We start from the raw sequence: 17,206 nt of genomic DNA on the forward strand, positions 1-17,206 counted from the left end.
CCCATTTGGAGTACTGTGTCTAGTTTTGGTCCCCACACCTCAGGAAGGGCATACTGGCACTGGAGCGTGTCCAGTGGAGATTCACACGGATGATCCCTGGAATGGTAGGTCTAACATATGAGGAACGGTTGAGGATCCTGGGATTGTATTCATTGGAGTTTAGAAGATTAAGGGGCGATCTAATAGAAACTTACAAGATAATACATGGCTTGGAGAGGGTGGACGTGAGGAATTTGTTTCCGTTAGGCGAGGAGACTAGGACCCGTGGACACAGCCTTAGAATTAGAGGGGGTAAATTCAGAACAGAAATGCAGAGACATTTCTTCAGCCAGAGAGTGGTGGGCCTGTGGAATTCATTGCCACAGAGTGCAGTGGAGGCTGGGACACTAAATGTCTTCAAGGCAGAAATTGATAAATTCTTGATGTCACAAGGAATTAAGGGCTACAGGGAGAATGCGGGTAAGTGATGTTGAAATGCCCATCAGCCATGATTGAATGGCGGAGTGAACTCGATGGGCTGAATGGCCTTACTTCCGCTCCTATGTCTTATGGTCTTAAAGAGACCTTGGAGCTCAGGTTCATAGCTCCTTGAAAGTGGAGTCTCAGGTAGATAGGATAGTGAAGAAGGTGTTTGGTATTCTTTCTTTTATTGGTCAGAGTACTGAGTACATGAGTTGGGAGGTCATGTTGCGGGTGTACAGGACATTTGTTAGGCCACTGTTGGAATATTGTGTGCAATTCTGCTCTCCTTCCTATTGGAAAGATGTTGTGAAACTTGAAAGGGTTCAGAAATGATTTACAAGGATGTTGTCAGGGTTGGAGGATTTGAGCTATAGGGAGAGGCTGAACAGGCTGGGGCTGTTTTCCCTGGAGCATCGGAGGCTGACGGGTGACCCTATAGAGATTTATAAAATCATGAGAGGCATGGATAGGGTAAATAGGCAAAGTCTTTCCCCTGGGTTGGGGGAGTCCAGAACTAGAGGGCATAGGTTTAGGGTGAGAGGGAAAAGATATAAAAGAGACTGAAGGGGCAACGTTTTCACAAAGAGGGTGGTATGAGTATGGAATGAGCTGCCAGAAGAAATGGTGGAGGCTGGTACAATTGCAACATTTAAGAGGCATTCACATGGGTAAATGAATAGGAAGGGTTTGGTGGGATATGGGCCAGGTGCTGGCAGCTGGGACTAGATTGGGTTGGGATACCTGCTCAGCATGGACGGGTTGGACCGAAAGGTCTGTTTCCATGCTGTCCATCTCTATGACTCTGTGACTCTGTACAGATTTCCCCCTTGGTCATTATCAGCCCCACTTTTTCCTTGGTTATTCTCTTCCCTGGATTTATATGGAGAATATTTCAAGATTTTCCTTAATCTTGCATGCGAGTGTTTTCTCATGGGCCCTCTTTGCTCTCTTAATTGCTTTCTTAAGGTTCCCCCCTTTCACACTTTATACTCTAATAGGCCTCTTTTGACTTGCTGACTTTGTACCCGTTAAAAACTTCTGTTTTTGCATATTCAAAGACATGTAGGTACTCTGGGCTGTTGTTTCTAAATTTAAACTGAAAAGGAGCATGTTGGGCCTGTACTCTCAGCAGTTCCTTTTTAAACGGCTCCCACTGTTTGGTGTAAATTTGCCCTCAATAGCTGTTCCCTGTCTACTTTAGCCATATACTGCCTCATTTTAATAAAATCTATCTTCCCCTAATACAAAACTCTTTTTTACAGACCATATTTTTCCTTGACCATAATAATGTTAAAACTTATAGTGTTGTGGTAACTATTAATAAAATACTCTTCCACTACCACCTTCATTCCTCAGCAGCAAGTCCAGTACTGCATTATCCCTTGCAGGACCACGTTGATGGAAAAAGTTCTCCTGAATAATTTCAAGAAATTTGTTGTCTCTAAATTCTTTATACTACGACTATCAAATTAAAGTCGGAGAAGTAGAAATAAATTTGCAAATTAGCTTGCCAATTGCATACAAAAATGGTTTAATTGCAGGAGACAGTGTGAGATGGAGGAATGTTGTTTTTCGGACTGGGAGGCTGATGACCAGTCCACAGGATTTGTGCCAAATCTCCTTTTGTTTGTCATTTATATAAATGATTTAGCTGTGAATATAGAAGGCATGGTTATTAAGTTGGTGGACAACATCAAGGTTGGTGGTATAGTGAAGAGTGCAGAAGGTTATCTAAAATTGCGAAGAGCTATTGATCAGTTGGGTCAATGGGCTGAAAATTGGCAGATAGAGTTAATTTGCATAAATGCGAGGAATTGAATTTTGATAAAACAAGTAAGGGGAGGACATATATAATGAAAAGAAGGACCTTGGGTAGTGTTGTAGAACAGAAGGACCTAGGAGTTCAGAGACATAATTCATCGAAGTTTGCGTCATATATAAATAGGGTAGTTAAGAAGGCATTTAGCACGCTTGCCTTCATTGATCAGACAGGTGTTTGGACATTACATTGAGGTAGTACAAGGTATCAATGAGGCCTCCACTGAAGTGCTGTCCAACTCTGATCACCTGTTATAGGAAGGATATTACCAAGCAGGAGAGATTTACCAGGATGTTGCTGGGAATGAAGGGTTTAAATTATGGGGAGAGACTGGGATTTTTTTTGCTGGAATGTAGGAGGTTTGAGGGGGGACTTCACAGAGGGTAAAAATAAGGTGAATAGCCGGTGTTGTTTCTCTAGAGTGGGGGATTTCAAGACTAAGTGCCATTTATTAAGGTGAGAGGAGAAAGATTTTAAAATGGTCTGGGGGCAATTTTTTTTAAACACAGAGCGTGGGTCGTGGTGGATTCGGGTAAAGTTAAAATGTTTAAAAGGAATAAGAAATATATGGAGGGATATGGGCCAAACACAGGCACGTGGGACTGGTTTAGTTTGGGATTGTGGTTGGCATGGACTGTTTCCATGTTGTATGCCTATATGTCTCTATAAATAATAATTATCACTTTCTCACATCTCATATCTGCTCCTCAGTTGTCATCTGACTGTTTGAATGCCTAGAACAGACTCCTATCAGTGTGACTGTCCACCTTTTTATTCCTAAACTCTACTCACAAAGCCTCAGTTGACAAGATATTGTCCAAATTAGTGCTAAGTAACAAGCCAGATTTTATAAAAGATCTAAAGTCAGGGAACATTTAGGAGGCAGTGATCATAATATGATAGAGTTCAGACTGCAGTTTGAAAGACAGAAAGTAAAATCGGATGTAATGGTGTTACAGTTAAATAAAGTTAATTACAGGGGTATGAGAGAGGAACTGACGAAAATTGACTGGAAGCAGAGCCTAGTGGGGAAGAGAGTGGAGTAACAATAGCAAGAGTTTCTGGGTGTAATTGAGGACACAGTACTGAGGTACATCCCAAAGAAAATGGGATGGGCGGCACGGTGGCCCAGTGGTTAGCACTGCTGCCTCACAGCGCCTGTAGACCCGGGTTCAATTCCCGACTCAGGCGACTGACTGTGTGGAGTTTGCACATTCTCCCCGTGTCTGCGTGGGTTTCCTCCGGGTGCTCCGGTTTCCTCCCACAGTCCAAAGATGTGCGGGTCAGGTGAATTGGCCATGCTAAATTGCCCGTAGTGTTAGGTTAAAGGGGTAGGGGTATGGGTGGGTTGCGCTTCGGCGGGTCGGTGTGGACTTGTTGGGCCGAAGGGCCTGTTTCCACACTGTAAGTAATCTAATCTAAAAAAAAAAGAAAAGAAAGATTACCCGGGGATGATTAGACAACCATGGTTGACGAAGCAACTCAAGAAATGTATCACAGAAAAAGAGAGAGCCTATAAAGTGGCCAAGAGCATTGGGAAATCAGAAGATTGGGAAGACTACAAAATCAAACAGAGTATAACAAAGAGAGAAATAAGGAAGGAGAGGATCAAATATGAAGGTAAGCTAGCCAGTAATATTAGAAATGATAGTAAACGTTTCTTTCAATACATAAGAAACAAACGAGACGCAAAAGTAGAAAATGCTTCTTTACTTAAATCATGATGAGGAAACATCATTGGTTACCCATTCGGAGGAAGAGGAAGTATGGCAGTCTTTTGCTGCCACTGAATTGGATTAATTTGATCCATGCCTTTATGGTGTGGTCATAGAATGACCAAAGGGGGGAATGAGGATCTACAATTTGAAATTAGGCAACAAAAATATGTAGATTTTTATTATAACAAAATGGTTTCTCAATTTAAAAGAATACTATAAAATGGCCTGTGAACCATACTTCTGAACATACTGCTGATTTGCAGAATTAAGTTGCAGTTCAAAGATAAGAGGACAATAGAATTTTCATAAGATGAATACACATGAATTGACCATTTGAATTAACCTTGAACTAATACATGGCATGACAATTTACGTAAATAAGATATCCTTCTTAAAGAAAATACCATTGGATTAGCCTGTCTTTAATCATATCACCATATTACAGTTGATTGGACTTTTTTGTAATTAAGAACCCTTTTCCAGGAAAAATCATTGGATTAACTTGCTGTAAATCATGTCACCTTATTATATGTGATTGGTCTTTCTTGTGATTAAGGTTGTACTATTACTAAAAAAAATATAAATAATATGTAATTTCAAATCTAATTGCGCAACTTCACCACAGAACACAGAAGCTTCAATCTCTTTGTTGCTGGATAGAATTGTGTAAAGATACCTTAAATTGAATAATGATCCTTGTTTTTTGAATAGACCGCATTTGTCAATTCTTTTGACTGATCTCGAAACAAGAGGCCCCTCTTGAGCGGTCTTAGATCTTCAGGTTAGGTAGCAGTTAATTGATCTTTATTAGTGTTGGCTTGAAAAGATGGCAAAATGAACTTTGCCATCCAAAACTGTCATGTGGCAGAAAGGGATCAGGTTTCTTTGACAATCCTAACCTGTCCAATTATTTATCCTTTCTGCTGCTGCCCCACCTGTCTAGGGGCAAATATTCTACTGAACACTTCAGATTGTGACATTTCACTAAAACCTAGGAACCAGTTTTTCCACAGCTGCGGTAGTGCACCTAACTCTGGGCATCCACCTTTAGGAAGGTTAAGGCCTTGGCCGACGGTATTGAAAAAATTTATCTTGGAGGATCACAGGAAAACCGATGGGTGTCAGCCTAGCTGAAGTACTCTTGCAGAACTGGCAAGAGTTTAACAGGCCAAATGGCCTTCGTCTGTTCAGTAACCACTTCATAATTCTACATATGCTTTCAGGGAAAAGCATTAAAGTTATGTGGTTAGAGTACAGAAGCTACAGTTGTTTTCCTTCAGTGAAAGCTAAAAGAGCTTAGAGAATAGGAGTGGGAATAGGCCATTCAGCTCATTGATCCTGCTCCACAATACAACTAGATAATGGTTGATTTTCTATGACAGAGTCATTTTCCTGCTCTGCCCATAGCCCTTGATATTTTTAATATCTTGAAATCTAGCAGTCTATGTCTTGAATATGCGCATTCCACAGCTCTCTTATAAGAGAATCCTCAAGATTCAGCACCCTCTATGTTTTTGCTTATTCATTCATGAGATGTGGGCATCGATGACTGGCCAGCATTTATTGCCCATCCATAATTGCCCTTGAGAAGAAGGCAGCAAGCTGCCTTGTTGAACCACTGTCATCCATGTGCTGTAGGTAGACCCAAAATACACGTATGGAGGGAATTCCAGAATTTTGAACCGATAACGGTGAGGGAACGGTGATATATTTCCAAGTCAGAGTGGTGCGTGGTTTGGAGGGCAACTTGCAGTTTTGTTCCCATGTATCTGTTGCTCTTGTTCTTCTGGATAGAAGGAGTTGTGGATTTGGGAGGTGCTGTCTAGTGATGTGACGAAATTCTTCCTCACCTCAATCTTTAATAAGAACAGATGTGGTTTGGCCAGAGAGTCCGAGAGCAGATACTTTTACGTAAATCTGTTTCAGAACAGTGGGATGCATTCAAGAAGAAAATAAAGACAGAACAATATGGAAAAGTATGGTGAATAGTGTCAACGTGTTTCAATAAAGGAAAATGGTGGTACCCTCAAATCCTGTGGACTCTCAATTTCAAGAGATATTAGATTAAGAGATAAAGTAAGGTTTACAGAAAATGCGAAGGGCTCAAAACAGCAGGATCCTAGTAAAGTATAGAATGTACAACTCAGAAAGGAGGTAAGGAGAGCTAACAGGGGATATGAAAGGTTATGGAAGTAAAATAAAGTCCTAAGTCTTTTTTTTTCAGCTACATTACATGTAAAAGCAAAACAAAGGAAAGAGTAGAACCCTTAAAGGACCACAGCTGTAATTTGTGTGTGGAGCTAGAGGATATGATGGCTCAGTAGTCAGCGCCATTGCCGCACAATGCTAGGGACCCAGGTTCAATTCCAGCATAGGGAGATTGTCTGTGTGGAATTTGCATGTTCTCCCAGTGTCTATGTGGGTTTCTGCTAGGTGAACCAGTTTCCTCCTACAGTCTAAAGTTGTGCAGGTTAGGTGGATTGATGGGCTAAATTGTCTATAGTGTCTCGGGATGAGCAGACTAGGTGCAGTGTACAGGGATTTGTTACACTTTTGTCCACTCAGTTAATCTGTCCCTTTGTCTGTCTCTTTATGTCATCTTCACAGTTCACTTTCCAACCTTACTTTGTGTTATCAGCGTATTCAGCAACCATACTTTTGATCCCTTCATCCAACTCATTTATATAAAACTGTGACAGCTTGAGGTTCCAACGCAGATCCCTAAGGTACACCTCTCATTACATCTTGCCAACCACAAAATTACGCATTTATACCTACTGTCTGTTTCTTGTTAGCCAGCCAATTATTTACCCATGCCAATATTTTAGCCCACACTCAATGAGCCTTTCTTTTCCACAATAATTTTTGATGCAGCACCATATCAAATTATTTATTCTTTCATGGGATATGGTTGTAACTGGCAAGACCAACATTTGGGTGCACATCCCCTATTGCCTTTAAATTGGAATTGCTTGCTCGGTCATATCAAAGGGTATTTATGATTCAACTATGTTACTATGAGTCTGAGGTCACATGCAAGCCAGACTGGATAAGAACAAAAGATTTCCTTCCTGAAAGGACATTTGTGAACCAAGGTTCTTTATACCAATTGATGATGGCATTGTGTTTATCATTACTACCATTCACTTCTTTATTCAGCTGCCATGGTGGGAATTGGATCAATGCCCCTGGAATAGTAGCCTAGCCTTCAGGTTACTCGTGACATTAGTAATCTTCAGAGTACAGTGACATTACTATTATACCACCAGCTTGCCATAACTCCTCTGAAATCCCTTCTTGAAGTATAATCACAATAAATTCACTGATCCCTGTTTATTCACATGATGTGAATGGGCGGCACGGTGGCACAGTGGTTAGCACCAGAGACCCGGGTTCAATTCCCGACTCAGGCGACTGACTGTGTGGAGTTTGCACGTTCTCCCCGTGTCTGCGTGGGTTTCCTCCGGGTGCTCCGGTTTCCTCCCACAGTCCAAAGATGTGCAGGTTAGGTGAATTGGCCATACTAAATTGCCCGCAGTGTTAGGTAAGGGGTAAATGTAGGGGTATGGGTGGGTTTCGCTTCGGCGGATCGGTGTGGACTTGTTGGGCCGAAGGGCCTGTTTCCACACTGTAATCTAATCTAATCTAATCTAATCTAATGTGTTACTTCTTCAAGGTCCTGATAAATGTGAGGTCCAATAACAGATGAATAGTAGGTCCCTAGGAAGTACTCAGGAACAAAATGACCTTGGTGTTTAAGTTCATTGATCCCTCAAGGTGTCAGCAGAGGTAGAGAGAATGCTGAAAAAGGAATACGAGATGCTTGCATTCATTAGCTGGGGCACTGAATATAGGAGCAGAGATGTCTTGTTGCAACTTTTTAAGATATTGGTTAGGCCATGATGGAATACTGAGTGCCGTACTGGTCACCACAATAATGAAAAGTCGTGATTGCACTGGAGAAGGTGCATAAACCTTTTTACATCAAGCACAACCTGAATGGCTTTCTCTGTTGAATCTTCTTTGGACTGTAATAAATCTAACAAAAACCTGTCAATAATTCAACAACAGTTCTGGCTTACGAATTCTGATTTCAAAGTTCAAGGTTTTACACGAGTCCTAGAGATCATCAATGAACTTAGCCACAGACTCTCCTCAATGCTGAATTGGTCCTTGTTTGTGCTTTAGAGAAGTTCAAAATCACACAACACCAGGTTATAGTCCAACAGGTTTATTTGGAAGTACTAGCTTTTGGAGCACTGCTCCTTCAGGTAGCTGTGGAGCAGGGTCATAAGACACAAAATGTATAGCAAAAGATTATAGTGTCATGCAACTGAAACAATATATTGAACAAACCTAGATTGCTGTTAAGTCTTTCATCTTTTATAATGGGTTGCAGTAAATCCCAGAACTTCTTATAAGTTACATTCTCAGGATAACTTAAGGTTTAGTGAGAAAATGACAACTCAGTTCAGACAATGCATTAAAGGTGTGAGGTTAGTGTCTGTCTGTATCCCAATCTTGAGTCAGATTGGTTCTATTTCCAAAGTAGGACTTTATAAAATGTTACATGGATTGACCGCCTGCAATGACTGCCTGCAGGTTGTGTGCTTTTTGAGCAAAATAGAATGTATCTGCAATCACAATTCTGCAAATGCAAATTCACCCAGTGGATATATATGCATGTGTGTGCATGAGGAAGTGAGAGTGTGTGCATGAATGTGATGGGGTGAGTGAGTGAGTGAGTGTGTGTGTGTATCTGTGTGTGAAGGAGAAAACTAATAAACCTAATAAACATGTTCGAACAAAAGAGTAAGTTATGGCTACAAACTAGATTTTAACAAAAAGGAATTTGCTGACTTTAATTCAAGAAAACTTGGGAATAAAGGCAGATTAGTTGAGACTAATTAATATGACTCACGAGAGTATGATTCTAATACCTATTATTGAAGCTCGACTGGAAAAAGGGTAAGAATAGCAGCTCAACACTCCTGATTACAGATTTTCATATGATAATACGGGAAAGGGGGCATGCAATACTGATGAAAGGAAACAAAGCTATGGGGATGGGTGATGCATTGTTTTTATTTTTTAATCAACCTGTTCAGAATTGCTATCACACACCACTGGAACAAGTGGGACTTAAACGGCCTCTTGGTCCAGAGGTATGAATGCTACCACTGCATCACAACAGCCCATGAGATGATACATTAAATCATTACAATAAGGCCAATATGAGTTGAATGATAAACAATGACACTAACAGAGCTCTTGTGATGCAGTGACAGTGACCTTACTTTTGAGCTAGGAGTCCTGGGTTCAAATCCCTACTCATTCATAAGTATGTAATATTATCTTTGAATAGCTTGATTAGAAAATATAATGATATCACGGCTGGGAGTGTACTATAGACCACCAAACAGCTAGAGGGATATAGAGGAGCATACATATTGGCATACCTCTGAAAAATGCAACTCCCCTAATTTTAAAGGGGATTGAATGATTATGAAAGGTGCTGTGGGAGAAGAAATCTTAAAATTTATTCAGGAGAACCTGAATGTACGTAAAGCAAACCTAAAGAGAAGTGTACCAGCTCTGCATTTAATTTTATGGGGTCAAATTACATTGGTTGAAGGTGTTTCAGCTGGGGAACTTTTTGATGGAAGTATTCATAATTCAGTTAGCTTTAAAATAACTAAGGAAAAGTACAATGATAGAAATATATAAAATAGGAGCAGGAGTAGGCCATGTGGTGCGGCTGTACAGGACACTGGTTAGGCCACTGTTGGAATATTGCATGCAATTCTGGTCTCCTTCCTATCAGAAAGACGTTGTGAAACTTGAAAGGGTTCAGAAAAAGAGGGGCATGGATATGATAAATAGACAAAGTCTTTTTTCCCTTGGGTCGGGGAGTCCAGAACTAGAGGGCGAGAGGGTGAGAGGTTTAGGGTGAGAGGGGAAAGATATAAAAGAGACATAAGGGGCAACCTTTTCACGCAGAGGGTGGTATGTGTATGGTATGACCTGCCAGAGGATGTGGTGGAGGCTGGTACAATTGCAACATTTAAGAGGCTTTTGGATGGGTATATGAATAGGAAGGGTTTGGAGGGATATTGGCCAGGTGCTGGCAGGTGGGACTAGATTGGGTTGGGATATCTGGTCGGCATGGACAGGTTGGACTGAAGGGTCTGTTTCCATGCTGTACATCTCTATGACCCTATGTGGTCCTTTGAGTTTGCTTTGCCATTCAATATGGTCATGGCTGATCATCCGACTCAGTACCTTGTTCTTGCTTTCTCTCCATACATTTTGATCTCTTTAGCCCTGAGAACTATATTTAACTCCTTCTTCAAAACTTTCAGTGATTTAGCCTCAACTATTTTCAGTGGCAGAGAATTCCGCAGACTCACCATTCTCTCGATGAAGAAATTTTTCCTCCATTCTCAGTTGTAAATGGCTGATCCCATACCCTGAGATTGTGACCACTGGTTCTGGACTCCCATGTCATGGAGCATCTTTTCTGTGTATACCTGCCTAGTCCTATTAGAATTTTATAGGTTCCTACGAGAACATCGTTCCTTAGAAAAGGAGATCAAACGCTCCACATGTGGTCTCATCACGTTCCTGTATAATTGCAAGAATACATCCCTGTTTATGTAATTAGATCCTCTTGATATGTAGACCAGCATAAATTTAGGTACTATTAACTAACACTTTGTTGTTTGATCTGGTTAGTGAACACAAACTCACAAACTCTGAATTTGTTCAAGTAAAATCAATCAGTATTTGACAAAAACATAAGAGATTATCTCCTGCTATAAAGTATCACAATCTGTTCCGCAAAAATAAGCAATACTTATCTGCCCAAGTAGGATCAGTGAGTCAAGTCCGAATGACACTGGCTGGACACTACCAGGGGTTAACTGCAATTGCTGTAGTCTTTAGGTTCCAAGCTCAGGGTTTTTCTTTCATCTTTTTGTGATGGTTGTTCCCAGACTGCTGTTCAAGCATTCTGTTCACCAGAATATTTATCCCTTATTTCTAAAGATGTGTGACTTGGTACCTCGACTCCTGCATGTATCAAGCCATCAAATCCTATCATTTCAACAGGCGTAATCTCATTAATGTATTCCAGTTGATCAGTTTATCTCCTGGTGTTTGTCTCATCAGGAAAGATCTTCACAGCTTCAGATAATTAAGTTATCTCCTGCTGTTCAGCCTGTATCTTGTTATGTTCATATTAGATTAGAGCCACTTGGATCCTCAGAGTTGGTCATTTTTACCAGCATGCAATTCAATCTAGCTATAATATGATTTGTATTCCTGACAGAATAGGAATAGAAAATCTCAACTGGGATGTGATTTAGCAAACATGGACTTTCCAATTCCAATTCAAATTTGTTTAAAATATATATTTGTATTTCAGGCCTATTTTCAATATAATTTGGTTCAAAATTTAATAGTTAGTTTAGTATGTTATGGTGTGGAAATGCTTATAATAACCCTTGAAAAATACGGATTTTATTCAGGAGATTCTATATTTTACTGAAATTACTCTTTTATCTTGGTACATTACAATAACACTTCATTGTTTGAATTGTCTATTCACAGAAACAAATTATTTCCTGAATCAGTCATTAGGAACATCATGTATCAGATAATACAAGGACTTGCGTTTATCCATAAGCACGGTAGGTTTCTTCTAAGGACCAGGAAGGTTGTAATCCATCTGTACCATAATACAAACAAAGAAATCAATAGCAGCTGTCACCTTTGGACAAGCAAATATTTTCAAATCCATTGCCAGTTTAGTAATGTTATGTCTTTGCAACATTTCAATACTGCCTTTTAGAAGTTGAGCTAAAATATTAAAATTTCCTATTTATCCTGCTCTTTCTATTTGTAACACTGGTGGCTTTGACAGCAATTGCTGGCAATACCTTCATCAACACTTTCCTCAGAGGTTGAGCTAAGTAATTGGATTACAACAGAATAATAGAATGCAATTTGAACCACAAAGATTATTAATTTGTAATTTTGTAATTTTCAAACTACTAATCTAAAAAAAGTCTGAATTTGCATGAACAGTCAATAGTTCAATTTGTGTCTGGAAGGACATTCCTTACAGAAAATAAAACATTTTCTCTTCATCTTTTATTCTAAACATTGGGTCACAGTTTTAACCATATATTTGAAAATGTTTACACTTTATTGTTGAATAAAATTTTCACACCACATTCCACTGCTTGGAATTTTACACCACACCATTCCAGGCAATAAAATTTGTTGAATAAAATTTTCAGGGATTGAGAAAAACATATTTTTTAATGTAAAATTTATGTTGTTTACTTAAGATCCAAGCACTTGTTTTAATTATTTTAAGCAATGGGGATAGGCTGGAAAAAGGGAGGGTGGAATGCTAAATTTCATTTGATAGTCCAATATCAAATTGACTATTAGAACTACAGAAAAGCAAAATGGTCTACTATGCTGACGGTTAACTAATGGATGATTTAATAGAAATGTTTTTATAATTATGAAAGTACCTGATGGTGAGAAAGAAAATGATATTTTCTTTGGATGGAGACTTAGTGAGAGAAGTCACCAATTTATAATTGCGATAGAAGAGAAGAAGTGAAGAGAAATCTCTTGACTAAAATATTTTGGAACATGAATTTATCTTATTATATGCTGCATTATTCTGTGTCCCTATTCAGAGGACATTTTTTGGGTTATTAGCATTAATCAGAAAGAAACAAAAATGTAGTTTCTCTGAGAGTCATAGAGATGTACAGCCCTTCCATCCCATCTCAACCTAATCTAATCCCACCTGCCAGCACCTGGCCCATATTCCTCCAAAACCTTCCTATTCATATACCCATCCAAATGCCTCTTAAATATTGCAATTGTAACCAGCCTCCACCACTTCCTCTGACAGCTCATTCCATACACATATCATCCTCTGCGTGAAAAAGTTGCCCCTTAGGTCTCTTTTATATCTTTCCCCTCTCACCCTAAACCTATGCCGCCTAGTTCTGGACTCCCCGACCCCAGGGAAAAGACTTTGCCTATTTACCCTTTCCATGCCCCTCATAATTTTGTGAACCTCTATAAGGTCACCCCTCAGCCTCCGACACTCCAGGGAAAACAGCCCCAGCCTGTTCAGCCTCTCCCTATAGCTCAAATCCTCTAACCCTGGCAACATCCTTGTAAATCTTTTCGGGAACCCTTTCAAGCTTCACAACATTTTTCCAATAGGAAGGAGACCAAAATTGCATGCAATATTCCAACAGTGGCTTAACCAATATCCTGTACAGCTGCAATATGACCTCCCAACTCCTGTACTCAATGCTCTAACCAACAAAGAAAAACATACCAAACGCCTTCTTCACTATTCTATCTACTTGTGACTCCACTTTCAAGGAGCTATAAACCTGCACTCCAAGGTCTCTTTGTTCAGCAACAGTCCCTAGGACCTTACCATTAAGTGTATAAGTCCTGCTAAGATTTGCTTTCCCAAAATGCAGCATCTCGCATTTATCTGAATTAAACTCCATCTGCCACTTCTCAATCCATTGGCCTATCTGGTTCAGATCCTGTTGTAATCTGAGGTAACCCTTTTCGCTGTCCACTATGCCTCCAATTTTGGCGTCATCTGCAAACTTACTGACTGTACCTGCTAATTTCTCTATTACTACTTATTCTCATTACAAGAGAAGATAAACTTTTTTATTGCAAAGAAATCAGTTGCTTTGTAAATCAGTGATTGTGCAAAAGATGGTCTTTCTGAAAATCTGCTGATCTTTCTGAAGATCTGTATCTTTCTTCTTAATTTAAATGATAATATTAGTACTAGCTGTTAGTTTACCTGCAGACCTTTATTTGCTAAGACTATATCATAACATCTTCAAGATAGATTTGCACATGCTGTTTTACTTATTTTGGGTGTCTCCATTAGGATTTTTTCACCGTGATATGAAGCCTGAAAACCTGCTGTGCATGGGTCCAGAACTTGTCAAAATAGGAGATTTTGGATTAGCCAGAGAGATTAGATCACGTCCACCATATACAGACTATGTATCCACACGGTGGTAAGTCCAATTTTATAGAAGAAAGCAAAACCTTGAATGAAAGTTTCATCTATTTTCTTTCATCAAATATCTAAGGATTTGTTTAAATAACTCTATACTTCATTGTTGAACCAAATCTTCAAGGATTGAGAAAAGTAAATGTTAAAATTAGTACTAAACTAGATATCAGAGTTGGTTTATTAATTTTGATCAGTATGGAAAAGAGCAAATTGTTTTTAAAACATAGACACAGAAGTACATCATTAAGCCCTTTAAACTATTCATAACAAAAAAACAAAGAACGATACGGCACAGAAACAGGCCCTTCTGTCCACCAAGACTACACAAGCTTTTCTAAACTCAAAATCTTTGCCTCTACCATACCCTTCTAATCCCTGCCTATTCACATATCTATCATAATGTCCCTTAAACCATGCAATTGTATCTGCCTCTACCACTTCTCTGGCAATACATTCAAGTCATTCAGTGTAAAATTCTTGCCTCTCACATCTCCTTTGAATTCACCCCCTTTTACCTTGAACCTCTGTCCCGTGGTAATTGATGTTTCTACCTTGGCAAAAGTATTCCAACTATCCATTCTATCCGTGCCTCTCATAATTTTGTAAACTTCTATCAGGTCGACCCTTAATCCTTCAATGTTCAAGTGAAAACTAAAGAGATTTGTCCAATCTCTCCTCATATTTAATACCCTCCAACCAGCTAACGTCCTGATAAATGGTTTCTGTAACTTCTTCAAAGCCTCCACATCCTTCTGGTAGTGTAGCAACCAGAATTATACACAATATTCCAAATGTGCCCTGAGCAAAGTTCTACAGAGCTACAACATGACTTGCCGATATTTATATTCTGTTCCTTGACAGATGAATGCAAGCATGCCATATGCCTTTTTGACCATCTTATCCACCTGTTTTGATGCTTTCAGGGAACTATGGATCTGTACTGCTAGATACCTCTGCATGTTGATGCTACTAAGTGTTCTCCATTTACTTTTTATTTCCCTCTTGCATTAAACCTACCAAAATGCATCATCTCTCATGTAAGCTCCATCTGCCATTTCTCCACCCATTCTCTAGCCTGCTGTATCTTCTTGTATTCCTCCTCACTATCTGCAGCTCGCAAACCTTTGTGCCATCCGCAAACTTAATAATCAGGCCATCTACATACTTCTCCGAACCACCATCTACATACTCCTCCAAACCAATTATATATATTACAAACAACAGGGGTCCCAGCACTGATCCCTGAAGAACAGAACTGGTCACAGATATCCAGTCAGAAAAACATCCTTCCACTGCTATCTCTGTCTTCTATGACTAAACCATTTTTGTATCCATCTTGCTAGTTCCCCACAGATCCCATGCAACTTTACCTTGTATTATCAGCTGGCATGAAGGACCTTGCCAAAGGCTTGCTAAAGACCATACAGACAACATCTGTCCTCATCATTCTTTTTTGTCACTTTCCCAATTAAGGAGGAGAAAGTGAGGATTGTCAATGCTGATTCCAGATGAAGAGCTTATGGTCAAAATGTCGACTGTCCTGCTCCTCGGATGCTGCCTGACCAGCTGAGCTTTTCCAGCACCACATATTTTGATTCCCACTTTCTCAATAAACTCAATCAAGTTTGTGAGACACAGATTTCCCACACAAAGCTATGCTGCCTATCACCAAAAAGTCCATATTTTTCCAAATGTGAGTAAATCCAATCCCATGAATTATCTCCAATAAATTCCTTACACTGGCCTGTGATTTCCTGGATAATCCCTGTTGCCCTTCTTAAACAAAGGAACAACATTGGCTATTCTTCAGTCTGTTTGGACTTCTCCTGCCACTAAAGAGGATTCAAAGATTTTGTACAAGGCCCCAGCACTTTCCTTGCCTGTCTCTCTCAGCATTCTGGGATAGATCCTGTCAAGTCCTGGGAATTTGTTTAATGCTTTTCTAAAACACCCAATAACTCCTTTTTAATATTGATATCTCCTAGAATGGAGAAAGTGAGGTCTGCAGATGCTGGAGATCAGAGATGGAAATGTGTTGCTGGAAAAGCGCAGCAGGTCAGGCAGCATCTAGGGAACAGGAGAATCGACGTTTCGGGCATTAGCCCTTCTTCAGATGCTGCCTGACCTGCTGCGCTTTTCCAGCAACACATATCTCCTAGAATACCAACATACCCCTCCTGAGAATCATCATCCACCACTTCCTCCTCCTCCTTTTGAAACATGATTCAACCTCACCGCCTTCATCCAGCTCCAGACATTAATTCCTTCATTTGTCCTTGAATGGGCCTACCCTCACCTGAGAAGTGGTTACCTTCAGAATAAACCGCCATCAGTCATTTCTCTCTTCCATCTCTCTCTCTCTCTCTAATACAAGATAAGGTAGTCAAAAAAGGCTTATGGCATGCTTGCATTCATTGGAAATGGCACTGAATTTAAGGATACACAAGTTATATTGGAGCTTGAGAGAACTTCAGTTAGACCACACATGGAATATTGCATTCAGTTCTGGTCACCACAGCACCAGAAGGATGTGGATGCTTTGGAGAGGGTACGAAACGGTTTACTAGGGTATTGCCTGGTATGGGGGATTTTGCCTTTGAAGAAAGGTTGATTAAATTGATTTGTTTTCACTCGAACACAGGAGGTTGAGGGGTGACCTAACAGAAGTTTATAAGATTGTGAATAGCATGGATAGTGTGGAAAGTATGAGTCTTTTTTCCCAGGTTGGAGGGATCAATTACGAGGGGACAAAGGTTCAAGGTGTGAAGTGGGGGATGTTTAAAAGAGATGTGCGAGGCAAGTTTTTCACACAAGGACTGCAGATTGCCTGAACACGATGGCAGAAGAGGTTGTGGAAGCAGACACAACAGCTGCACTTGAATACATAAATAGGAAGGAAATAAGGGGATACAGATCCAGTAAGAAATTCAAAACTTGCGCCCACTCCTCCCTCTTACTTCCCTCCAAGGCCCCAAGGGATCCTTCCATATCCACCACAAATTCACCTGCACCTCCACACACATCATTTACTGCATCCGCTGCACCCGATGTGGCCTCCTCTGTATTGGGGAGACAGGCCGCCTACTTGCAGAACGTTTCAGAGAACATCTCTGGGAC

General features: G+C 40.1%; 1 protein-coding gene across 1 annotated transcript in view; it reads left to right on the forward strand.

Annotated features, from left to right (window-relative positions):
* mak (male germ cell-associated kinase) overlaps nt 1-17,206 on the forward strand; it is a 230,485-nt gene that overhangs the window by 94,362 nt on the left and 118,917 nt on the right. Inside the window, exons 5-6 of the mRNA XM_043719022.1 lie at nt 11,611-11,690; nt 13,958-14,090. Coding sequence (XP_043574957.1) covers nt 11,611-11,690; nt 13,958-14,090 — 213 coding nt within the window. The remainder of the gene's footprint in view (nt 1-11,610; nt 11,691-13,957; nt 14,091-17,206) is intronic.

The sequence above is a fragment of the Chiloscyllium plagiosum genome, chromosome 29, assembly GCF_004010195.1.
Source record: "Chiloscyllium plagiosum isolate BGI_BamShark_2017 chromosome 29, ASM401019v2, whole genome shotgun sequence".
Taxonomy (NCBI): domain Eukaryota; kingdom Metazoa; phylum Chordata; class Chondrichthyes; order Orectolobiformes; family Hemiscylliidae; genus Chiloscyllium; species Chiloscyllium plagiosum.